The sequence below is a fragment of the Scomber scombrus genome, chromosome 3, assembly GCF_963691925.1.
Source record: "Scomber scombrus chromosome 3, fScoSco1.1, whole genome shotgun sequence".
Lineage (NCBI taxonomy): Eukaryota > Metazoa > Chordata > Actinopteri > Scombriformes > Scombridae > Scomber > Scomber scombrus.
The window spans coordinates 4,045,329-4,072,907 of NC_084972.1; the positions used below are offsets into that span (position 1 = coordinate 4,045,329).

At 41.5% G+C, this 27,579-nt stretch overlaps 1 protein-coding gene across 1 annotated transcript; it reads left to right on the forward strand.

The window, feature by feature from the left end:
* Positions 1-132: 132 nt before the first annotated feature.
* ptpdc1a (protein tyrosine phosphatase domain containing 1a) lies at positions 133-25,713 on the forward strand. Its single transcript, XM_062416313.1, has 10 exons — positions 133-273; positions 15,127-15,210; positions 17,887-18,058; positions 18,330-18,410; positions 18,590-18,708; positions 21,241-21,378; positions 21,715-22,823; positions 23,823-24,008; positions 24,344-24,454; positions 24,538-25,713. Exons 2-10 carry the CDS (start codon positions 15,135-15,137, stop codon positions 24,649-24,651), a joined length of 2,106 nt encoding a protein of 701 aa, XP_062272297.1. The 5' UTR covers positions 133-273; positions 15,127-15,134; the 3' UTR covers positions 24,652-25,713.
* Positions 25,714-27,579: the final 1,866 nt, after the last annotated feature.

The window sequence follows — 27,579 nt, forward strand, 5'->3', positions numbered from 1 at the left end:
TGGATAATAAATCATAACAATCAACAGCCAGTAAAAATGCACAATGAGCAGCATGTTTGGTCACGTGACGCCACCTCGCCTCTCTACATGACAACATGTCAGGTTGCTAAGTTAGCTAGTGAGCTAGCTGCACTTAGCTGACCTAATGATGTGGCTAGAGGGGGGAAAGGGCTTCGCTACGTGCCAACCATACAACCACCATGGCTTCACAGAGATGAAGTGACTATGTCAGGAATTCTCGAGAGAGCTCCGGACTCATAGGACAGGAAAACGGTAAGTTAGGCCTTTTTCAATCTACTATGCTAGTTGTAGCTAACGCAGCGCTGTAAGCTAATTAGCTTGGGTTAAGTCTGCAGTTTGCAGCATCAGCACCACACGCCGTGCTGCTGCAGGGTTAATGTTACACAACCACTTCAGCTAAGTTACCGCTACTCTCTCTATGAATACAGAAGCGCTGTCACTTAAACCCACCGTAATATGAGCTAACACATGACATAAGTAACATTAAGTAAAGATGTGACATGAAGCTAATGAAGAGAAACAGCTGCTTGTTAGCTGAGTGAACGTTGATTTATCACGAGGTAAATAACAGCTTAAGACACCATCAACCTCTCTGCTACTCAGACTGCTATTATTATCATCACGTTTTTACCTGCAGTCAGAGGAGGTGATACAGTGTGTGGAGTGTTACTATAAAGAAGTATCAGTAACATGTGACATCAATACTTGGAGATAAAAGAGTAGACCAGTGTGTTTTTGTCACCATCATCTGGATTACTTGCATGAGAATATTCAATACTGTATCCAATATCTGTTAATACTTTTCTCACTGGCTATAAGGAAAGCATAGATTTACCCTATAACTTTAATGATTGTATTGCCCATTTAATTGTCCCAGTATATCAGCATGAACAGTACCAAGTCCCAGAACTGGCACATATAAATGACAGTTCTATGATTAAACTATGATTAATGTTATTAATTACATATGTGCCTGTGCTGCTCTGACCAAAATCACTCTCTATATATTATGTAGTGCACTACATAGCAATATTGATTATTGTGCCCCCTTGTGACAAGTCCACAACTATTCAAGTGTGTATTAAAACAACAGTCAGGTGTCCAAATGGATGTTAAGACGTGTTTTTCTTACTGTAATTATTCCCCCTGTTCATACTGACCATCCTTTCAAGTTTATTTGATTTATACAGCACTTTAAAAAGCCAATATATTTTGTAACAAAGTGCTTCACAAAGGCAGGCATACGTATGCATATACAAGCATCAGCACATTTATGTACAGATGGTTATGAAAAGGAGCACATTTAAAATAGTATAAAGTTTAAGCACAAATAAAAACCCCAAAAATCAGGTAAGAAGTACACAGATTAAACACAGTTAAATATGGTGCTTTTTGTTGTTATCATATGTTCTTTGATATTTCTGCTCTGCTATTTGTGTTTTATTATATTGATGTAAAACTCAATGAAATATTAAATGAAAAATACAGTGAAAAGGGTTAAGCACCTATAGAAAGTCTTTTAAATGCATCTTAGACTCAGCCTGTCTAACATTCTCTGGCACACTGTTCCAGAGATGAGGGATGCTACGAAAAAATGCACTTGGAATGTAAGTGATGGGGGCCAAAATCCACAGTCCTCCTCTCTGTGCACGCATGTATTTAAAAGTTTATCTGAAGCTGATATGAAGCTTCAGCCGTCCAGATGGGTTGGGAACAGCTGGTGATGCAAACAAGAATATTCCATACACCAGACTTTGTAGACTCTGAGTTGGGACACAGCTATTATTTGCTCAGTTCACTAGATTAACTACTGAAAACACCTGTTGCTTACCAGTAACTGCTATTCTCTGTACAGTATTTCCTAACTGTGTACTGAACTAAATCAACATGACTGACACATTTTCCCATTCTGCACAAATGTCCTGTCATTGCTATATCATGCTTTCTAGGACAAGGCAAGGTAAATGTATTTGTATAGCAACAAGGTAATTCAAAGCGCTTTACATGAAACATAAATACATCAGGACAGAATATAAAAGCAACACATGGCAAAATAAAAAGACAGTTAAACATGATTAAAAGGGTAATTTAAAAAACATTCTTTTCTTGATTTTGAAACCTGATCGGTTTAGTTAGGGCCCGAGCACTGACAAGTCAGTGAGGGACCTATTGCTATTGCCAGGATTCTTATTATTAGGGCCCGAGCACTGACAAGTCAGTGAGGGACCTATTGCTTTTGCCGGAATTATTATTAGGGCCCGAGCACTGACAAGTCAGTGAGGGACCTATTGTAATTGCCGGAATTATTATTATTATTATTATTATTCAAGAGACGCATAATGAATTGCATTTTTCGTGGCCTGAACATGCATGAAAACTCATGAAATTCTGCACACACGTCGCAGCTGGTGTAAATTTATTTAATTCAACGTGATTGGACGCAAGCGTGGTAAGGGGACTCGCTAGCGCCCCCTAACGTCGGGTCATGTGTCCAAAAATACTCTCGGATCAGCATGAAATTTAAGTATGTTACAGCTGTCATCGGATCATGTAGATATTAATTTTGTGGAAGTTTTTTACCAAACAGGAAGTTGTGCACGCGGCGTGGCGTGCAGCGATTTTCATTTTTCGAATACCGCTTTGAGGACTTTATGATGTTCACAGAATCATGAAACCTACCACGTAGGTTTCAAATCATGAGCTCTTTCATCTGATACCACATTTGCCCAATATTTTGCCCCAACAGCTCAGTAGCGCCCCCTAATGCCTTTTCCCACCTAGGATGTACTGACAAGCTCTCAAACTCACCAAATTGGACACACTTGTCAAGACTCACGAATATTATTTTTTGGTATAACCGCAACCTTTTAAGTGGCAAAATGACTCTACAGCGCCCCCTAGAACATTAAAAGTTGAAGCCCCGCCTTCTACATGCACGTACATGAACGAAATTTAGGATTCATATATATCATGACCAGACGCACAAAAAAGCCTCTTGGACCCATACCCTAAGTCCAACAGGAAGTCGGCCATCTTGGATCACAGGTGAATTTTTGCCGCCATTTTCCCCATTTCCAGCCCTCGTACTATAACGCACTCCTCCTGCAGTTTTAACTGCAGTGACTTCAGACTAGAACTGTATCATCCTCAGACCTTGATGATGTAAACTTGATAACAGATTTTTCCTACGTTATACCAGGTGGGCGTGGCAGTCGTTTGTTTGTATAAACAAACAACTCCTTATAACTCCTCAATACTTTGTCGGATGTTTATACATGCAGTGCGTAAAATGTCACACCTGTTCAAGCCGTTTCAATTTCAACATCATTGGGGGTGGATGTGGCAAGGGGTCTCCATAGCGCCCCCTAACAGCAGGTCATGTGACCACAAACTTTGTCTGATCTTCGTGTAATTTACAGGACTCATAGCACTCCTGGGTAAACCCCCAAATTATTTTTTTCAAAATTTTCGCTCTTACAGGAAGTGAGTTATTGTGCATTTCCTGCGTCAATTTTCCATTTTTCCCTCTGCCTTTAGAGGACTTTCCCGTCTTCACAGAATCACCAAATTGTACACATACGTCAACAGTCACACATATTGCCTACTGACAAAGTTTGGGATTTTTAAGTGAGAAAATGACTCCACAGCGCCCCCTGGAAGATTTCAAAGTTTAACCATTATATGAATACCTTATCCCCTTTCATTTGTGGTCTTAGACTGCCATCTAGTGGAGACATTAACCGCTGCACACAATGTTCAATTAAAGGCACAGGAGTAAAGACATCTACATGCCAGTTTTGACAGCCCTGCGACCGCCGCACGCACCGACGTGCACGTACGGCGTTACAATTGGGGGGGTAAACGGGGGGGTGCGAGGGCCCTTCGACACTGCTTGCAGTTTTAATTATTATTCCTATTATTATTATTTTTCACGTTCTTATGCCGCCACTTTGAGCGCATTTTTGGCGGCTTGAACATAAATGAAAACTCATGAAATTCTGCACACACGTCGCAGCTGGTGAAAATTTATTTAATTTAACGTGATTGGACGCAAGCGTGGTAAGGGGACTCGCTAGCGCCCCCTAACGTCGGGTCATGTGACCACAAATCCTCTCGGATCGGCATGAAATTTAAATATGTTACAGCTCACATCGGATCATTGGGAAATTAATTTTGTGGAATTTTTTTACCAAACAGGAAGTCGTCCACGCGGCGTGGCGTGCACCGATTTTCATTTTTTCGAACACCGCTTTGAGGACTTTATGATGTTCACAGAATCATGAAACCTGCCACGTAGGTTTCAAATCATGAGCTCTTTCATCTGATACCACATTTGCCCAATATTTTGCCCCAATAGCTCAGTAGCGCCCCCTAATGCCTTTTCCCACTTAGGATGTACTGACAAGCTCTAAAACTCACCAAATTGGACACACTCGTCAAGACTCACGAATATTATTTTTTGGTATAACCGCAACCTTTTAAGTGCCAAAATGACTCTACAGCGCCCCCTAGAAAATTAAAAGTTGAAGCCCCGCCTTCTACATGCACATACATGAACGAAATTTAGGATTCATATATATCATGACCAGACGCACAAAAAAGCCTCCTGGACCCATACCCTAAGTCCAACAGGAAGTCGGCCATCTTGGATCACAGGTGCATTTTTTCCGCCATTTTCCCCATTTCCAGGTCTCGCACTTTAACGAACTCCTCCTGCAGTTTTGACTCCACAGACTTCAGATTCGAACTGTATCATCCTCAGACCTTGATGATGTAAACTTGACAACAGATTTTACCTACGTTATACCAGGTGGGCGTGGCAGTCGTTTGTTTGTATAAACAAACAACTCCTTATAACTCCTCCATACATTGTCGGATGTTTGTACATGCAGCGCGTGAAATGTCACACTTGGTGACGCCGTTTCAATTTCAACATCATTGGGGGTGGGTGTGGCAAGGGGTCTCCATAGCGCCCCCTAACAGCAGGTCATGTGACCACAAACTTTGTCTGATCTTCGTGAAATTTACAGGACTCATAGCACTCATGGGTAAACCCCCAAATTATTTTTTTCAAAATTTTCGCTCTTACAGGAAGTGAGTTATTGTGCATTTCCTGCGTCAATTTTCCATTTTTCCCTCTGCCTTTAGAGGACTTTCCTGTCTTCACAGAATCACCAAATTGTACACATACGTCAACAGTCACACATATTGCCTACTGACAAAGTTTGGGATTTTTAAGTGAGAAAATGACTCCACAGCGCCCCCCGGAAGATTTCAAAGTTTAACCATTATATGAATACCTTATCCCCTTTCATTTCTGGTCTTGGTGTGCCATCTAGTGGAGACATTAACCCCCCTTCACACAATGTTCCATTGAAGCAGCAGGAGCAAAGACCTTTACATGTCTGCTGTCAATGCCCTGCGCCTGCGACAAGCACTGACGTTCCTGCGTAAGAAGACCTCTACCTGCGCGCCCTCCGACTGCGCCACAGTCCGACGTGCGTGGATGCGCGAGGGCCCTTCAACACTGCTTGCAGTTTTAATTAGGGCCCGAGCACTGACAAGTCAGTGAGGGACCTATTGCTATTGCCAGGATTCTTATTATTATTTTTCACGCTCTTTGTCCGCCACTTTGGGCGCATTTTTGGTGGCCTGAACATGCATGAAAACTCATGAAATTCTGCACACACGTCGCAGCTGGTGAAAATTTATTTAATTTAACGTGATTGGACGCAAACGTGGTAAGGGGACTCGCTAGCGCCCCCACACGTCGGGTCATGTGACCACAAATCTTCTCGGATCTGCATGAAATTTACATATGTCATAGGTCTCATCGGATCATCGGGAAATTAATTTTGTGGAATTTTTTTACCAAACAGGAAGTCGCCCACGTGGCGTGGCGTGCACCGATTTTCATTTTTCGAACAACGCTTTGAGGACTTTATGATGTTCACAGAATCATGAAACCTGCCACGTAGGTTTCAAATCATGAGATCTTTCATCTGATACCACATTTGCCCAATATTTTGCCCCAACAGCTCAGTAGCGCCCCCTAATGCCTTTTCCCACTTAGCATGTACTGACAAGCTCTAAAACTCACCAAATTGGACACACTCATCAAGACTCACGAATATTATTTTTTGGTATAACCGCAACCTTTTAAGTGGCAAAATGACTCTACAGCGCCCCCTAGAACATTAAAAGTTGAAGCCCCGCCTTCTACATGCACGTACATGAACGAAATTTAGGAATCATATATATCATGACCAGACGCACAAAAAAGCCTCTTGGACCCATACCTTAAGTCCAACAGGAAGTCGGCCATCTTGGATCACAGGTGCATTTTTTCCGCCATTTTCCCCATTTCCAGGCCTTGCACTTTATCGAACTCCTCCTACAGTTTTGACTCCACAGACTTCAGATTCGAACTGTATCATCGTCAGACCTTGATGATGTAAACTTGACGACAGATTTTTCCTACGTTATACCAGGTGGGCGTGGCAATCGTTTGTTTGTATAAACAAACAACACCTTATAACTCCTCCATACATTGTCGGATGTTTATACATGCACTGCGTAAAATGTCACACCTGGTGACGCCGCTTCAATTTCAACATCATTGGGGGTGGATGTGGCAAGGGGTCTTCATAGCGCCCCCTAACAGCAGGTCATGTGACCACAAACTTTGTCTGATCTTCGTGAAATTTACAGGACTCATAGCACTCGTGGGTAAACCCTCAAATTATTTTTTTCAAATTTTTCGCTCTAACAGGAAGTGAGTTATTGTGCATTTCCTGCGTCAATTTTCCGTTTTTCCCTCTGCGTTTAGAGGACTTTCCCATCTTCACAGAATCACCAAATTGCCCACATAGGTTCACACTCAGGAGCACTTTAATTTGAGACCATAACTGCCTCTGGGCGTGGCACAACAGCTCAATAGCGCCCCCTAATGCCTTTATCCATTTTGTACATTTTCCCAAACTCCTACACTCACCAAATTGTACACATACGTCAACAGTCACACATATTGACTACTGACAAAGTTTGGGATTTTTAAGTGAGAAAATGACTCCACAGCGCCCCCTGGAAGATTTCAAAGTTTAAGCCCCGCCTTCCACATTGACATAGAAAAATGAAATCGACAAGGCCTATGTATTATGTCCAGACGCACAAAAAAGCCTCTTGGACCCATACCCTAAGTCCAACAGGAAGTCGGCCATCCAGGCTAAAATGTTCAATCTGGATAATTTTTTATTATTATTATAGTTGTACGCCTTTTTGACAGCCTAAACATGCCCCAAAACTCACCAAAACTTGCAATCATGTCCGATCCGGAGAAAACTTTGATATTTTAAGGAGCGGGGAAATGGCCGACGCAAAAATGGATTAATAGCGCCCCCTAGAAAATTTAAAAAAATCAAGCCCCTCCACTCAGATTGACGTAGACAAACCAAATTCGGGAAACACATGTATCGTGTAAAGACGCACAAAAAAGCCTCTTGGACCCATAGCCTAAGTCCAACAGGAAGTCGGCCATCCAGGCAAAATGCTCAATCTTGATGCTTTTTTGACCCTTCACCCACATTCCTTTGTGCTGAGAAGTCACCCAGACTCATTTGTGGTCTTAGTTTGCCATCTAGTGGAGACATTAACCCCATCACACAATGTTCACTTAAAGGCACAGGAGCAAAGACATCTACATGCCAGTTTTGACAGCCCTGCGACTGCCGCACGCACCGACGTGCATGTACGGCGTTACAGTTGGGGGGAAACCGGGGGGGTGCGAGGGCCCTTCGACACTGCTTGCAGTTTTAATTATTCCTATTTTTCACGTTCTTATGCCGTGTAATGAATCGCATTTTTGGTGGCCTGAACATGCATGAAAACTCATGAAATTCTGCACACACGTCGCAGCTGGTGAAAATTTATTTAATTTAACGTGATTGGACGCAAGCGTGGTAAGGGGACTCGCTAGCGCCCCCACACGTCGGGTCATGTGACCACAAATCTTCTCGGATCTGCATGAAATTTACATATGTCATAGGTCTCATTGGATCATTGGAAAATTAATTTTGTGGAATTTTTTTACCTAACAGGAAGTCGCCCACGCGGCGTGGCGTTCACCGATTTTCATTTTTCGAACACCGCTTTGAGGACTTTATGATGTTCACAGAATCATGAAACCTGCCACGTAGGTTTCAAATCATGAGCTCTTTCATCTGATACCACATTTGCCCAATATTTTGCCCCAACAGCTCAGTAGCGCCCCCTAATGCCTTTTCCCACTTAGCATGTACTGACAAGCTCTAAAACTCACCAAATTGGACACACTCATCAGGACTCACAAATATTATTTTTTTGTATAACCGCAGCCTTTTAAGTGGCAATATGACTCTACAGCGCCCCCTAGAGCATTAAAAGTTGAAGCCCCGCCTTCTACATGCACGTACATGAACGAAATTTAGGATTCATATATATCATGACCAGACGCACAAAAAAGCCTCTTGGACCCATACCCTAAGTCCAACAGGAAGTCGGCCATCTTGGATCACAGGTGCATTTTTTCCGCCATTTTCCCCATTTCCAGGCCTTGCACTTTAACGAACTCCTCCTGCAGTTTTGACTCCACAGACTTCAGATTGGCATTGTATCATCCTCAGACCTTGATGATGTAAACTTGACGACAGATTTTTCCTACGTTATACCAGGTGGGCGTGGCAGTCGTTTGTTTGTATAAACAAACAACTCCTTATAACTCCTCCATACATTGTCGGATGTTTATACATGCACTGCGTAAAATGTCACACCTGGTGACGCCGTTTCAATTTCAACATCATTGGGGGTGGATGTGGCAAGGGGTCTCCATAGCGCCCCCTAACAGCAGGTCATGTGACCACAAACTTTGTCTGATCTTCGTGAAATTTACAGGTCTCATAGCACTCATGGGTAAACCCTCAAATTATTTTTTTCAAATTTTTCGCTCTAACAGGAAGTGAGTTATTGTGCATTTCCTGCGTCAATTTTCCGTTTTTCCCTCTGCGTTTAGAGGACTTTCCCATCTTCACAGAATCACCAAATTGCCCACATAGGTTCACACTCAGGCGCACTTTAATTTGAGACCATAACTGCCTCTGGGCGTGGCACAACAGCTCAATAGCGCCCCCTAATGCCTTTATCCATTTTGTACATTTTCACAAACTCCTACACTCACCAAATTGAACACATACGTCAACATTCACACAGATTGACTACTGACAAAGTTTGGGATTTTTAAGTGAGAAGATGACTCCACAGCGCCCCCTGGAAAATTTCAAAGTTTAAGCCCCGCCTTCCACATTGACATAGAGAAATAAAATCGACAAGGCCTATGTATTATGTCCAGACGCACAAAAAAGCCTCTTGGACCCATACCCTAAGTCCAACAGGAAGTCGGCCATCCAGGCAAAAATGTTCAATCTGGATGATTTTTATTATTATTATATTTGTACGCCTTTTTGACAGCCTAAACATGCCCCAAAACTCACCAAAACTTGCAATCATGTCCGATCCGGAGAAAACTTTGATATTTTAAGGAGCGCGGAAATGGCCGACGCAAAAATTGATTAATAGCGCCCCCTAGAAAATTTAAAAAATCAAGCCCCTCCACTCAGATTGATGTAGACAAACGAAATTCGGTGAACACATGTATCATGTCCAGACGCACTAAAAAGCCTCTTGAACCCATAGCCTAAGTCCAACAGGAAGTCGGCCATCCAGGAAAAAATGCTCAATCTTGACGCTTTTTTGGCCCTTCACCCACATTCCTTTGTGCTGAGAAGTCACCCAGACTCATTTGTGGTCTTAGACTGCCATCTAGTGGAGACATTAACCGCTGCACACAATGTTCAATTAAAGGCACAGGAGCAAAGACATCTACATGCCAGTTTTGACAGCCCTGCGACTGCCGCACGCACCGACGTGCACGTACGGCGTTACAGTTGGGGGGAAACCGGGGGGGTGCGAGGGCCCTTCGACACTGCTTGCAGTTTTAATTATTTTTCACGTTCTTATGCCGCCACTTTGGGCGCATTTTTGGTGGCCTGAACATGCATGAAAACTCATGAAATTCTGCACACACGTCGCAGCTGGTGAAAATTTATTTAATTTAACGTGATTGGACGCAAGCGTGGTAAGGGGACTCGCTAGCGCCCCCACACGTCGGGTCATGTGACCACAAATCTTCTCGGATCTGCATGAAATTTACATATGTCATAGGTCTCATTGGATCATTGGAAAATTAATTTTGTGGAATTTTTTTACCTAACAGGAAGTCGCCCACGCGGCGTGGCGTGCACCGATTTTCATTTTTCGAACACCGCTTTGAGGACTTTATGATGTTCACAGAATCATGAAACCTGCCACGTAGGTTTCAAATCATGAGCTCTTTCATCTGATACCACATTTGCCCAATATTTTGCCCCAACAGCTCAGTAGCGCCCCCTAATGCCTTTTCCCACTTAGCATGTACTGACAAGCTCTAAAACTCACCAAATTGGACACACTCATCAAGACTCACAAATATTATTTTTTGGTATAACCGCAACCTTTTAAGTGGCAAAATGACTCTACAGCGCCCCCTAGAACATTAAAAGTTGAAGCCCCGCCTTCTACATGCACGTACATGAACGAAATTTAGGATTCATATATATCATGACCAGACGCACAAAAAAGCCTCTTGGACACATACCCTAAGTCCAACAGGAAGTCGGCCATCTTGGATCACAGGTGCATTTTTGCCGCCATTTTCCCCATTTCCAGGCCTTGCACTTTAACGAACTCCTCCTGCAGTTTTGACTCCACAGACTTAAGATTCGCATTGTATCATCCTCAGACCTTGATGATGTAAACTTGACGACAGATTTTTCCTACGTTATACCAGGTGGGCGTGGCAGTCGTTTGTTTGTATAAACAAACAACTCCTTATAACTCCTCCATACATTGTCGGATGTTTATACATGCACTGCGTAAAATGTCACACCTGGTGACGCCGTTTCAATTTCAACATCATTGGGGGTGGATGTGGCAAGGGGTCTCCATAGCGCCCCCTAACAGCAGGTCATGTGACCACAAACTTTGTCTGATCTTCGTGAAATTTACAGGACTCATAGCACTTATGGGTAAACCCTCAAATTATTTTTTTCAAATTTTTCGCTCTAACAGGAAGTGAGTTATTGTGCATTTCCTGCGTCAATTTTCCATTTTTCCCTCTGCGTTTAGAGGACTTTCCCGTCTTCACAGAATCACCAAATTGCCCACATAGGTTCACACTCAGGCGCACTTTAATTTGAGACCATAACTGCCTCTGGGCGTGGCACAACAGCTCAATAGCGCCCCCTAATGCCTTTATCCATTTTGTACATTTTCACAAACTACTACACTCACCAAATTGTACACATACGTCAACAGTCACACATATTGACTACTGACAAAGTTTGGGATTTTTAAGTGAGAAGATGACTCCACAGCGCCCCCTGGAAGATTTCAAAGTTTAAGCCCCGCCTTCCACATTGACATAGAAAAATGAAATCGACAAGGCCTATGTATTATGTCCAGACGCACAAAAAAGCCTCTTGGACCCATACCCTAAGTCCAACAGGAAGTCGGCCATCCAGGCAAAAATGTTCAATCTGGATGATTTTTATTATTATTATAGTTGTACGCCTTTTTGACAGCCTAAACATGCCCCAAAACTCACCAAAACTTGCAATCATGTCCGACTCGGAGAAAACTTTGATATTTTAAGGAGCGCGGAAATGGCCTACGCAAAAATGGATTAATAGCGCCCCCTAGAAAATTTAAAAAATCAAGCCCCTCCACTCAGATTGACGTAGACAAACCAAATTCGGGAAACACATGTATCGTGTAAAGACGCACAAAAAAGCCTCTTGGAGCCATAGCCTAAGTCCAACAGGAAGTCGGCCATCTAGGCAAAAATGCTCAATCTTAATGATTTTTTGACCCTTCACCCACATTCCTTATTGCTTAGAAGTCACTCAGACTCATTTGTGGTCTTAGACTGCCATCTAGTGGAGACATTAACAGCTGCACACAATGTTCAATTAAAGGCACAGGAGCAAAGACATCTACATGCCAGTTTTGACAGCCCTGCGACCGCCGCACGCACCGACGTGCACGTACGGCGTTACAATTGGGGGGGTAAACGGGGGGGTGCGAGGGCCCTTCGACACTGCTTGCAGTTTTAATTTAGTTTATTTTTCTCATTAAATGTCTTCAACTGAAATGCATATATAAATAAAGTAAATAATCATAATTCCTTGTTTTTTTCATCTTCCTTAGAAATAGTGACAAACTAAAAAAAACCTTGCTTTAAAATGTAAATGTTGAAATACTGTACACTGCAGGTGGATGAAATATTTAATATTTTGTGGTTACACCATTTGACATTTTCAGGAGCATTCCGTCTTACTTTTGGTAAAAAAAATGGTGCGAATGTCATTTCAAATGACATAAAACCAACAAATATATTAAATGTACATTTTAACAAACCTGATGCTGCTTTTAAAACTATTTTTTAAACATATTTTTGAATTGCTCATCTTAACAACCCTTATTTGTCACTTACACATATGCATAGTTATATATCCTCAGTCTCTAATCAAAGGCTTTATTTCTCTTTCATTCACTCTGTATCATGTTTTAATATCACAGTTTTGACATAGTGTGAAGAGCAGCCATATTTCTTTATCAACACATTCACATCCCACACTCATTAACAACATCCTCGGCCTTCACACCATCTCTCACATCCACCAACACACACACACAGAGCTCATGACCTACCACAAATGTGTGAAGCATTTAAGTGAATTTGCTCCGGCTTAGCTCACGAGCGAAGGGATTTCTTCACAGTCTCTATAATTAGCTCACTTTCATATAACAGTTAATATTTGATGCTCGTACGTCACATCTGTCATGAGGAACACCTTCTCTTTCAGCGCCTCGTTACAGAGAGCTTCCTCTGAGCGCTGCCAAGTGGTGTCGGGCTGCAGCTTGAACTGATTGGGTTGGCATTTTTCCCGCCGCCATGTTGGAAGTGCTTCGGCCGCTGTCGTACCAGGTTTTGGTGCCATATCAATTTGTAAGAAGAAGTGTGGATTACAGAGCCGTGTAGAAGAAGTTTAAAAACAGATGTGGGTAGAAAAAAGGGCAGAGGGTGACTTTACAGCATCAATTATTCACAGACTACAGGAGGACGGTGTGACCCCAATGTGACCTTACTTTCTGAAGCTGCACAACATACTGTTGAAGTGCAATTTATCATATTTTTACAGCAGATAATGCTTAACAAACACAGCTCCATCCCAGACACACAGTATTCAAAGCCTTATGTCTAGACTGTGGCCCTTAAATCATAGAAAACAGCTTCCTTGATGAAACTATCACTATTTTAATAACTAACAATGTACTTACAACTGAAATACTTCTAGAATATAGCAGTTTGAAAGCTCTATACACACACACAGACACAGACACACGCACACACAGGTGGTTTCCCATGTCAAACATTCTGAGGACAAAAAGACTTTCATTGTTGATAAATTTAACACAAATTTGGTGTATATTGTTTTTTGAAAATAAATGTGTTCCTCTGACTTTGTTTACTATAAATATTTGTTAGTGACATGTATCTACATAAGCACTTCAAATTATTTTATATTCTATTTTATAGTTATTTACTCATTCAACTGACAATTTCTTTTAATGTGTGTGAATGTGAGTGAATGGACGGCTGAGTAGAGTGAATGGGATACAGTTTTATTATTGTAAGAGACAGCAAATTTCATTGTATGTTAAGATGCAATGATAATAAAGGCATTCTATTCTGTTCTATTCTATTCTGTTCTATACTCTTCTATTCTATTCTAATCTACTCCAAATGTTGATGTTTTTATCCACGCTAGCAGCATGGCTGTAAGGATGGCAGTGTCACTCGGGTCAACTCTTTGATTCAGACTGAACTGTGTCAGTCTCAACACAAGAACATGAAGTTAGCATTAGCATTAGCATTGTTTTGTTGGTTAGCATATTAACCTCGCAGAAGAGTGATAGTGTCACCATGTAAGTAGGCCTGTCACAGTAATTATGTTATCAACTTATTATACAATTACATAATTATCAACATCATCATGTCTATATATGGACTTATCATATGATACATGAACATGACCATCATCATTTATTTGACCTCAGTATTGCCACACTTCTCATTAGCAGCTAAGAGGCTATTCATGTCACATTGGCTAAGCAGGTAGTGTCCTCCATTCCTCACTGTGACATTATCTTAAACACTTTTATTAAAGAGGAAGGAGAAGGCAAAGGTCATCAAAGTAAGCCTGTGGAGCACAGTGACCCTGCTCACTTCTTAATGGGTGGAGTGGAGCAATAAAGGTGCAGAGTTTCCCTCCTGCAGCAGCACTCAGCACAAGTCGTGAGGCCTCATTAGAGCCGCGGGTGAAACGTGAGAATCAGTTTGGTCCCCTGAGTTAAACTGACACTGTGGGAGAACTGTGGGACACGACTGATATCAGGCTACGTAAATCAGAAGTATTGCTCTGTAGCTGTAGCACAATAGCAGGTGGATGTGTTCACCTGAATAATTGATACTAGAAGCGTCAGCCTCATCAAAATGCAGGAATTAGCCTAATCCTCTACAGCGGGGTAAGATACTCCTACTGAAATATGTAGATGGACCTCGAAGCCTCTCTCTGTGTGTGTGGGTGATGCTGAAATGATGTCATTTGTAACTTAGCACCTCAGGTCTCGAATGCGCTCCTTGATCCTGCTCTTGTCGTCCCGAGGCCACGCCCAGCTGCTCCCAGAGGTGCAGTGGTCAGACTGACACATGAGCTGCTGACATGGTGGCTCAGTTTGCACATTTCTCTCTCTCCCTCTCCCCCCCCTCTCTTCTTTCTCCCCAGAGGTTTATACTACCAGGCAACCCAGCTCCATATCTCATCTACGTGTGTGTGTGTGTGCGCACCTTGTGATTGTTGTACTATCAGCACAACCTCTGCCTTTGACACAATGTTTATCCACACCTTTCAGCTCCTACCATGGCAGCTGGTGTCAGCATACTGAGTGACATACCGCACTCCAGGAGCGGAGCCTTCAGCGGAGAGATGGAGACAGGTAGGAGAGCTTTACACACACACACACACACACACACACACACACACACACACACACACACACACACACACACACACACACACACACACACACACACACACACAAGGAAAGGTGCAGTTTTTATTTAGTGAAGACATGAAATGGTTTAATTCAATGACTTCACGTCACCTGTTCATATCATGATGATGTTAAATGTGTCGGCAATTTGCAGGGCAGCTTATCATTAAGTCAAAACTTTCAGGTAAAACAAACTACATGTTATCTCAGCTCTGACACACCAAACTGATTCATTCGTTAGGTTATAAACTGCTGTGTAACTAATGTGTATTTGATATTGTGTATATATAAAGATTTTTAAGTTGTCCACAGGTCTATTATCTCATTAGAACAGTTGCTAAGACTTGTAATAATAACTAAACCTACTCACTTATATTAGTTATATTACTTATATTACATCAAACTATATAACCATGTAACAATAATTCTCTTGTTAGTATGATAGTGGTCAGCAGTGCTCAGCGAATGAGACATCTGGCATGAATGTGATGGAGAAAACGGCTGTCCAAACATGCTGTCATTCGCTATCCTTATGTGTATTTTTGCCATTTAATTTCTTTTCAATAATGAATGTGTTAATAATGCATTCTGGGAAAAAGTAATACTGTAATTTACAGATTGATTTATAGATCTTTTCAGTGTGGTTACTCTCCAGTGGAAGTAGTTCACTGGGTTCTTTAAAACGGCTGCTTAACCTTTACATTGACCTTTTTTTTCTTTTTTACATGTGAAAGCTTTAAAAACACCCCATATACATTTATTTTAGCCAGACTTTTATTTTCTTATTGTGACATTGTGACAGTATATCAAAATGGAAATAAAATGCATCTTTTGTTTTATTTTTGTGCAGCTGATACACATTTTTATATTTGCAAATGTAGTAGTTAAACCTGTGTTTCTTTTACAAAACAAAACATCCAAATCAGCATTCAAACATGTTGTTGTGTTTATCATATTCTATAAAATGTTCACCTGGGCAATAAAATAGTGTCTTTTTTCCCCATAAGGTTAATCAAACATTTATTAATGACTCATGGGGAATTTATGAAGACTAATCATGAGTCAGAATACGAACAGTATGTAAGGGTTAAGTGAAGGGTGAAAAGAAAACAAACAATGAATCTGTTCCATATGTTGTATTTCTTATTGACACATTTGACTAATAGACAAAATAGAACCCAATCCCTTTGCTAAAATATTCCAACATTCATTTTTAAAATTAAACAGATAAGTATGTTCATTTAACCGGCTGACAGGCTGAAAAGATGCAAACTGAATCTGTTATTTTTGCTGATATCTGAGTATTTTATCATATCTAGCGAAGCCATTTATCTATTATCTTTCTGCTGCGTCTCTCATCTCTACTGTTAGTCAGTCTGCCTGCTGCTCCCACACACACTCAGAGTCGAGAGTATCATTTCACCTTCTGGCTTCTGTCTGATGGACTGGCTGCTGAATAGTTGAAGGAGCTCAGAGAACAGTGTCAGCGTTACAATGACACGTCTGAATCCAGCAGATACTCCTGTTCTTACAGCTCCTCATTGTTACAGTAGGGTTAGTTGCAACTAAAAGTAACAGTATTTGAATATTGGTAGCATATAAAGTTTATAGAGTAAAATTACAAATATTTGCTTGTTCTGCCTTTTCATAATATAATATATTTTCTTGATTTTCTTGCTTTATTGTATTAATTCAACCTTTAATTGATTATTGGTCAGACAAAACAATCAGTTATATAATAAATCACATTTGCTTTCAGGCTCAAAATGTCAGTAACTATATATTTGCAGGTATTCAAAGTGGTGTTTCACATTAACATAAATAACAGTATTACTCACAGCTCGGTTCATGTTGCGTTACATAAACTACTTGTCTGCTATTGCTAATGTAAAGCAGTAGGTGTTTGATTGTGTTCGGGCCTCCAGATGTGCCCTTTAAGCACTTTAAAGCCAGCAGCGTTGACATTTTCCTCTTTTAGTTACAAGCTGCCCGCCTCAGATCTGTGTGTGTGCTGTGTGTGTGCGCTGTGTGTGTGTGTGCGCGCAACACTCGCCCCCGTCCGCCTCCCACTGACGACTTTGGAGACGGTCGTCATGGCGACACTTCAAATGCCTGCTGATGAACTGATAGGTTGTATTTGCCCCTCTTTTGCCAAAGGGGCGATTGTTGTGTGGTGATTCATAATGGGCACAGAGCTGCATAGCCGATAGTCTTTGTTAGAATAGAGATGCTCGCTCTGCACACAGCAGCAGCAGCAGCAGCAGCAGCAGACTGTGAGATGCAGCAGCAGCAGCAGCGAGGCAGGCACTCCGTAGCCGGGGAGATGATGAGCTTAATCAGGAGGCATGACCGCAGGCACTCGGCATCGGACATCCTGCTGAAGGTCCTGCAGCGACGACGCAGCTCTGCCCTTCAGATCCTCTCCTCCACCTCCCACAGAGTGATGGTGGCCGTCAGCGTGAACCAGACTCAGCCTCTCCCTGAGTGCAAGACAAGGAGATGTAACCACACTGAAGGACATCACTAGCATAGAGAATTTGTAGCTGTTTTAGAAAAGTTTGGATGACGCATTGTTCGTTTTTTAATTCCTTTTTTTTTTCTTATTTGTTTTGTTCACAGGCAACACAAGGATCCCTACAGCTAAGTACACCAAGATGGGGGAGACCTTGAGGCACGTCATCCCGGGTCACATGCAGTGCTCCATGGCCTGCGGAGGGAAAGCCTGTAAATATGAGAACGCCTCTCGCTGGAGTGATGAGGAGCAAGCCATCAAAGGACTCTACTCGTCCTGGTAGGTCAGCTGCTCTCGCTGCTCATGTTGTGTCAACGCAGGTCACTGAAGTCCACATTAATAATCAATACATTTGTCCTTGTTTTTGTTTCCCACTATGATCATGTAACTGTTTTAAAAATGGAATCATTGATGGAAAATAAGTGAGGTGTGGAGTTTGAGTGCATCAGTATGTTAGCACAGCATCTCTTTCTAAACAGTCCTAATCAAACACTCACCTATGTTCATGATTTTGCTCGTATGTCTAATTTTTAATATCCTCCACTTTCAGGATTACTGACAACTTGCTAGCTATGGCAAGGCCTTCAACTGAAATCATAGAGAAATATTATATAATCGAACAGTTTCAAAGGTACAGTAGTCTCTTCTTTCACATCTTGTTTGAATAGATTTTTTTCATGTGATTCTTTATTAACACTTAGATTGAAATGAGTGGAATGCAGATTGGTTGAATGGTTTACTGTGTGAATAGCGCAGTGGGTGTTATGGTCTGTTGTGTGAACGCTGACTCGGACACGTCGCTGTGCTCAGGTGTGGTTTGAAGACGGTCATTAACCTGCAGAGGCCCGGAGAACACGCCAGCTGCGGCAACGCGCTGGAGCAGGAGAGCGGCTTCACGTATCGACCTGAAATTTTCATGGAAGCAGGAAGTGAGTGTCACTGTCACTGTCACTGTCCAGCACTTAGACGCACCCCAAACAGTGAAACACATCAGCATTGATACAGGGGCTGTGTTCGAAACCGCATACTACATACTACATACTTCTATACGACATACTTCCATCCTACACACTACACACTAAACGACCAGATAGTAAGCAGACCGTTTGCACTGTAGTAAACTACACGATAACCCACAATGCATTTCGTCCCTGCCCGAGCTGCAATCAGCAGGCTGAAGCGGATTTCATTTTAGCTCTAACTCTGTAAATATACCACTTTATCGACATTTCTAACATTTTTAGGCGAGAACGTAGCCCTTTAGATCCACAATGTAAAGCTAATTTGTCCAAATAACACCTGTTTAAAGTTTTGTTCCTGGGAATTCGGAGTTAGCCGTGGCGAGTAACGCACTTCCGGTCATTTTCACAGAATAAACACCCGTTACCTTTTATTATTAAGAAAACCATAACGATAGAATTGGTGATTTTATTTTGAAAACAGGAAGCGAACATACCCTCGCTGTAGCTAACTTGAAACCACCGAGGTGGTGATCTGTGACGTTTGTATTTTGGTTTTTTTCAGTTATATTAAGTTATGTTGCATCTTGGGTAATTTGAGTATGAGTAGTCAGCTCTTGATGCATACTCCGCATTTCTGGCAAATCTAGTAAACCATCCGGGAACTTCTCGCATACTCTAAATCGCATACTACGCAGTTGAAACACACTACATACTTCAAATGACGTCAGAGTTAGTACGATTAGTAGGAAAGTATGCGGTTTCGAACACAGCCAATGTATGTCAGGCATGTCAAAATGATTCCATAAAGGGCCATGCGCCTGCAGGTTTTTGTTCCAACCAATCAAGAGCACACGATTCGACCAATCAGCTGTCTGAAGACTGAGATCAGTTGATTAAATGAGTCGAGCCTGGTGTGCTCCTGCTTGATTGGAATGAAAACCTGCAGGCCCAATAGTTTGCACATGGCTGCTGTATCTAATGGTAATCTGATTTACGGACAAGGTTACATGAATGATCAGGAAAAAACTAAATCCTGGATGTCTTTGGTGAAGTACATGAAGCAATGGAGATAGAAATTATTAAAATTAATTGTAATCCAATTATGTATAATTTTACATTTCTGCTTCTCAAAACACTAGTGCTAGTTGCATCACTCATACTAGTCCTTAAAGCATAGTTTCACCTAATGTTTACCAACTTAAAGATGTAACTGTTGCTAAGGTTACTAGTACCCAGTAAACAAAATTAGCCTGTTACAAAAAACTCAATATGGGGCTCTGTAAGTGAGTAGAAAGATAAAGGACTGACATTTTTTACTGAAATATGAAAGGGGACACACAGTCTGGATCATTGTTTTTGTTTTTCAGGGCCTGTAACTTCTTTCTTAAACCTAATTTCGAGCAGCAGCAGGCAGATGTTTTCAGCAAAAAAAAAGCCCTGACTGTATATTGTACACAACCTCCTCAACAACATGTGGCAGACAGACAAAGTTAATGACTAGCTGATGAACATAGTGAAGCTTTTAGCAGGTATTTCCCTCCTGAGTTGGTGGACAGGCAGAGCTAGAGAGGGTAAATATTGCACTTACATTCACTAGGTGGACACAAACAGGACTCCTTATGAATGATAATGTTGCTCCATGTCTGCATGATGTTTACATTGTTACAAATGTGTTCATTTGAATAACTTTACATGGTGTTAAAAGGTAACAGTTTTTTACTAGCTCTGACTAAACAGAGCTAAAATAATGCTACTAAACCAGGAGAAATATTGAATCACATTTCAGAAAGTAACACAATAATTTGGCTCCACTAAACAGCACTAAGGACAAATGAGATTGTCCTTTTATATCTCTTGCTCCATTAAAACCTTTATTTTGGATGTTGTGTTAAATGTTGCGATATTGTGGTGACTTTGTGTTTTCACAGATGTTGTAGAGACTTTCATATTAGTAATGAAACCTTCCTTAGCCTTAGGAGGCACTAAGAAGGTATTGAGTATTAAATCATGTATTTATTTATAGATAATGGCGCAACACTGATCTCTGTTAGGTGAACTCTTTCCACATTTGTACAAGCTGCAGAGGAGACAGCATGACTACAGAACAGTGGTAGAAAATTAGTCTCTACTGAACACATTTCATATGTTGCACATGTTGCCCTCCAGTCTCTCAGTGGTCTAGATGAGAGTGGTAGCAGGTGTTAGTACTGTATTGTATTTTTGCCTTTATCTGGAATGCGATGCGGTCCTTAGTAACCCAGCAGTAATTACTGAGGGATTCCTCGTGTGTCTTTGGGGGATCAGGCTTGATTCCTGTTTGTAACAAGCTCTCCTGAGATCTTTTCCCTTGTCACCTCATCAGAGCATCAGATGCTGTCTTTCATTTGACTCAGTAAAAATCTCCACTGTCAACACAGGCTTCTAATGCTCAGTTCATATCAACATACTCAACTTTGTATCTTGATATTTATTAGTATTTTCTGACTTTGTGTACTTCAGTCTATTACTACAACTTTGGATGGAAGGACTACGGTGTGGCATCTCTGACTACAATCCTCGACATGGTTAAAGTCATGTCATTCGCTGTCCAAGAGGGGAAAATGGCTGTCCACTGCCACGCTGGTCTTGGAAGAACAGGTTTGCATATCACACTACTAGGTCTAACTAGCTCTAAAAATACAAATACAAGAACAATGCTGTTCCGTATTTCCATGTCGTCTATCTGGCTCATCTGCTGGTGCAGATGCTGACTCACTGCCTTCAACAAACAGGTTTAGCCTCAGTCTTTTGGAAATATATCTGTTCTATCTATAGTACCAAAAATAGCATATTTAAAACCCACAGTGGGTTTAGAGTTGGAGGCAGTCGCTGACTCATTGTTGAAAAGTGTTATACTGTATCAGTCTGAACACAAAGCTCCTCATTCATGCTTGTAAAAATATCAGTTTCTGTTTTGTGTTTCTCTTCATGTAGGCGTGTTGTTGGCGTGTTATTTGGTGTTCACGTCGCGAATGAGTGCTGACCAAGCCATCCTGTTTGTGCGAGCCAAGAGGCCCAACTCCATCCAGACTAGAGGCCAGCTGCTGTGTGTCAGGGAGTTCGCTCAGTTCCTGGTCCCTCTCAGAAGTGTCTTCTCCTGCGCAGAACCCAAAGCCAGCGCCGTCACCTTGTCCCAGTACCTCACCCGGCAGCGCCACCTGCTGCACGGCTACGAGGCGCGGCAGATGAAGAATGTGCCAAAGATCGTCCAGCTAGTGTGCAGGCTCCTCGTCGACATCGCCGACAACCGGCAGATGACGATCGAGGAAGAGTGGCTAGAGATCCCCGACCTAACCGCAGAGGTGGAGAAAACCGTGTCTCAACAGGCTCTTCAGCAGCTCGGGAAGGAGATGAGAGGGAAGGGGATCCCTGTGCCACCTTCGTCTAATCCTCTCAGCCCAACACCCGTGCTGTCAAGACCTCTACACGATCAACCTCTTGCCAGTGACAATGAGCTCGACCCGCTCTGGAGGCAGCAGCATGTAGAAACCCCTCTGCGATGTTCTCTGTCCAACAACAAGCGCCTCAGTTGCAGCGACTCCATCCTCCACAAACTCGGAGAAAGGCAACTTTCAGCAAGTGTGACAAACAACAAACTACCAATCAAATGCCTGATTAAACATTCCTTGTCTCACGGCAGCCTTACAGCTTGTAACACACCCGGATTTTGTGACCCCCTTCCTCAGGACGTTTTCAGCAGCATTCAGGACCCGATTTCAGAAGCAAAACAAGACGCCAGATCCCTGATTTTAATGAAGCAGCTCCATAAGGGGCACCACAGTTTGTCTTTAGATCTGTCTGTACAGGGGAAGAAAGCTCACTTTAACACCACACTTCAAGCCTTATCACCCAAGAGCAAAGTGGAGCAGCCAGACGAGGATGTGTCAGCAGGTGGAGGAGCAGGTAGCGAGGAGTTCAACGAGGTTTCTTTCATCACCCTTCAGCCTGAGCTCTCCCAAGAGAGCAGATGCCTGTTGGTGGCCAAAGCTCTGGTCATGGACCTGACAGACAAGGATCTCACCTCTAAAGTGTCAATGTGGCAGGTAGGCTGCTCAGATAATACACAAACAACTGAATCTGAAATCTATCTAAACCACTCCACTCTAGTAGGGACTAGCATCACACCTACCTCCTGTCATAAGATATGAGCATTTTAAAGGTAGGACTTTAACATCAGTAACTCAGTATTACAGAAATGTTGAGGTCTAACAGTCTGCAATTTTTCTGGCTTTGCTGAGTCAGTTCAGCTGCAGGATTCAAAGATGAAGCAGATTTAAAACTTTGGTCTCATTGTTATGTTTCACTATCATTTCAAGTTGTTTTAATAACACACTAAACACTCAAAGTATTTAAATAATAATTGATAATTGCTGAGATCTAGGAAAGCGGCAAACCCCCCATGTTTACAAAGCTCAGAAGTTACTTTGGTGAGTACAATGTTATCATAAATAATAGAATTGATGGCAAAATTTTTTTAAATAAAACCCAAGTAAATCATAATGATCCCTTAACTGATAAGGCTTCATAGTTTCTTATAACCTGAGATGGTGGAAAGATTGAAACGCTTAAAATAAAAATCACTTTGAATGTTTCTGCTTCAGTTTAGGCAAACAGACCACCAGAAAGATGTGGAGGATCAAACACCAGGATGTCTGGGAAATGTAGTATTAGTTATGAGAAACTGTGGCACCAACAGTAACACCAGCATAAGATACAGTTGCACGTCATCATATGTTTGATTTGTAAAAACACATTTTACAGATTTTTATCATGCTCAGCTGCTCAGTTATAAGTCAGAGTTTTAATTTTTCCCACAGTTTCAATAGAAGTTTAAACCATACAACATTAATTTAGAGCTCAAGTTACAAAAACAAACATGTATAGACTGTTGTGCTCTTTTTTATGAATAGGCCGTGTAACAGAAAGAACCATGATTGTGGGACATTTTCAGTTATTTCTGATTGAAACCTGTAAATGTTTTGCTTTTTGCGACTTCATTTCAATCACTTCATTGTCAGACTGCTTTTTTTTGTGATCCGCAGACGGAGCTGAACTCCAGGGAGGGTGCGTGGGAGAGGCTGTGTATGGAGCGAGATCCTCTGGTCCTGTCCAGTCTGATGTGGTCATGGCTGGAACAGCTAAAGGATCCCGTCATCAGCAACGAGGACGTCAAAGCCCTCAGCGAGAGGAACGTCAACCCACAGAACGCCCTCGACTCTCTGGAAAAGGTAGAGTACATCCTCAAATCAGCAAGAACATCAACTACATGGTCAGTCACAGCTGTGTTTCAGTCAGATGATTAGTTTGGTGTACTGTAACAGTATTGCATCAACTCTGTATTAAAAGTTGAATGATTTTAAGCTACAAAGTGCCATTTTAAACTTGACTTCATTTTGTTCTACAACATTCTGCTGACCAAATACATACAAGCAATTGTTAATCCAGTTGATGAACTGTCTTCCTATTCACATGATGTAACAACAGCATCATGTGAATCATTTGGAATATATCCAATTGCAGTTTAAAGTGACGCTAAAATATAATGTATCATACATCCTGACAGGGTCACCGGCTCACTCTGCTGTGTATCCTCGACTGTGGCGCTCATCTCCTGCCAATGCCTGAAGATGTGGAGACTAGTTTTCTGAACCAAACAATAAAAGTGTTTACTAAGGTGAGTATTCATAGAAAGTGTATATAAAATACATTAAGATATGTGTTTTTTGACCTGTGAATTTTTTGTTCTTTCCTATCCAGATCGACCCTGCCTCAGAGAAGAACGAGTCTTTGTACACGACACTGAAAGCAATCCTGACTACAATTCTTTATGAGCTGCATGACAAAGCTGCGGACGAGAATGAAAATTCCTGATGCAGTCTGACAGGAAGAAGAAGACACACAAACAGGGTTTAACTCATTTTTTTGGGCATTACTGTATTTTAAGCCAGTTTCTGACTTCTGATCTGCCAATCTCAAGTCTCTCAAGATATTTGAAGACTGTCATTTGAGGTTTTAGCTTTTCACTTTTCTTTCAAGCTCTTAACAGCCTCTAAGCACTGCCATTCTCTGTTTATGTGCCACTGCGCCATGTTTGTCATCTGTAATATTTGTGAAGGACTAGATGTTGCTTTTATTAGCCAACTGTTAGCAGGATAATGACTGAGAGACTTTCTCATGATGTTAATGTAATGTTATTTAAATGTGTAAGTCAGCTGTTAAAGCTGTTGGGAAGGAGAGAGGGGGTCTTATTTAAACCAAAAGATGTTTTTACACTGTGCAGGTGCTACAAATGTGTCTTATTTATTCCGATCTTCTCATTTGAAATGCAGCAAATTCATCTTTTAACTGAGAAGTTGCAAGGTGGCTTTGTTTTCGTAGAATGTACAATGCTTTTTCTTAGAGCGAAATGCAAACTGCGGCTCTTATTTACCGCAATGCAAATTCAGCAGAGCTGCAGTGCATTTGCTTTTCCCAATCAATATATGTCCTTAATACTGTGTGCACCAAAAAAAACAACCTCTCACTGTGCTGCTCTGTTGTTGTACATGCATTTGTAAAACATCAATCTGCCTCCACTGCTGCATTTAGCAAAAAAAACGCTGTCTGCCTCAAATGAAACGGCCTGTGTGTGAGTGTGTGTGCGTGCGTGTGTGTGTGTGTGTGTGTGTGTGTGTTTGCGCATGTGTGTGTAACGTCGCCCTGCCTCTGCGTAGCTGAGTCAGCACCCGCCTCTCACCTCATATGTCTCATGTAAGGACACAATGTAATGTAGATCTGCTGACACATGGTGAATGTGGTACACTGATGACATTAATTTAAATAATATTCATATGAAGGACATGAGACGTTGTACTGTGGGGAATTTTCAACAAGCACTATTTTTTCATTGTTACAATGCGCTACACTTTTACTGAATTAAACACACTTACTGCAAGCTGAGATATGTCAACTGAGTTTTTCTCTGCACAGAAGTTATGTCATGCATGTCATCTCCCATCCTCCATCACTCTCTTTTCACGTCCTGTCATCTTTCCTCTGTCCCTGTAATAACAATGCATACAATGCCAGGCTGAGCTGGAATCAGAAATGAAGCACAGAGCGCCTCCTGGTGGTGTTTCAGTAGTTAAACATCCAAACATGTTTACTCCAAAAGATTTATCAATCTCAAGTGTGCAAATTTGCTTTTCTGGATCAAAGGATGTCCTCTTCAGACCTTTACACACAAAATTGACTTTGTGCATTATTGCAATAACAACTGAGCCCATTAAATAGATTCATGATTGACATCCATTAGAATCATAGCATGAGGAATATGCGTTTTTAGGAAACATTTTTCTTGTATCGGTAGAAGTAAACTAATTATTGATCCTGTTGAATAACTGAAATAGAGTCACAAAAATATCTGGCATATCTCTACTACAGTGTCTTGTCACTTATCAGCTGACATACAGTATATATTATGTTTTAGAAGTTAATATTTGTTAATAATGTATCAGCTGGCTGACTTATTGGTCTCATTACACTGCTAGTATTTTTCACAAGTATTTATTTTAGTTTCATCCTGTCCTCTACCCCTATGAGATTTAAATGCAATCATTCAAATTAGATTTAAAATTAGAATTAAAATTGAAACTTTTTTTATGGGATTTAAGATTTTAACATGAAATAGATTATGGGGGAAAATCCAACATCTCTGTAAACTGTCAAGAGGACATTACATCAACTGTAGGGAATATCAAATAAAAGGGTGGTGCAATGAGAGGAGCTTAATTCCATTTTAAAAAAAAGAAAAAACAGAATAGAGCAGGTGATTTTAAAATTAGTCTGGATGTACTGCACAGGCCTCTAAGTTTTAGACATCACAACTAGTTTGGAGCCAATTCTGGTCCGATATTCAAATCACAAGTGTAATGTGGAAACCTGAAGCCTTCAGTGCACAAAGCCTGAGAATGGACTTCAGTGAAGTAGGAAACATCTTGTATCGAGAAGTTACACTTTTTAAATCAGCAGTATTTAGATATTTATAGATTATGGAATTTAAAATGAGGGATGAGTCAATGTCATTTTACGGATTTTTGAAGTGGCAATTATACCTGTTTTGTGGTAAAAACCTATCAGACACACATTATTGTTCCAAGCTGCACAGTCTCATACCTCTTAATGTCTGAAGTTATCACTGTAGTGCACACACCGGTCAATAGGGGGCGGTAATGCGCTTTTAAGCTCCTTGTAAGCTGCGGCATTAACCCAGGACGAAGACGCAGTCAGAGGGTGGAGGAGAATTTCGACATGGCAGACAGGTGGGTGCACTGTAATAATGACACATTTATTACCGAATTTACGTTAATGCCGATACATTTAGCGTTTAAAACACTTCACAATGACAGCTAGTGTTATTTAGTGGCGGGAGAAGCGGCTGCTGCACTTTTATCCGACGTTTGCTGCTCTGGACAACCATGCTGGAACGTGCTGCTAGCTAGCTGTTAGCTCGATAGCGTTGGCTAGCAAGTAGTAAGGAGTGGTTAACTGACGTAGCTGCACAGTGCGGTGCGACGGACGGGAGAGGTATTATATGCTTTAAATGACTACATTTAATAAAACCTTAACACCAGATAAAACATCCATATAGCTAGTTAGCTCATTATTCATAGTCAGGCAGGTTGGTTGATTATTAGTAAGTTAGTAGCTAGCAAGCTAGCGTCCATTGCCTGTTGAAGGAGTGTCGCTGTGACTCGTCCAGCTGCCAGTATGAACAACTCATGACTTTAGAGCTGAATGAAGGGCTTACTGATGTCATAT

Coding starts and splice junctions, on each gene's coding strand:
- ptpdc1a (XM_062416313.1), top strand. CDS start 15,135: ATGGCAGCTGGTGTCAGCATACTGAGTGACATACCGCACTCCAGGAGC. Junction 18,709..21,240: donor AATTTTCATGGAAGCAGGAA/GTGAGTGTCACT, acceptor TGTGTACTTCAG/TCTATTACTACAACTTTGGA. Junction 24,009..24,343: donor CCCTCGACTCTCTGGAAAAG/GTAGAGTACATC, acceptor ACATCCTGACAG/GGTCACCGGCTCACTCTGCT.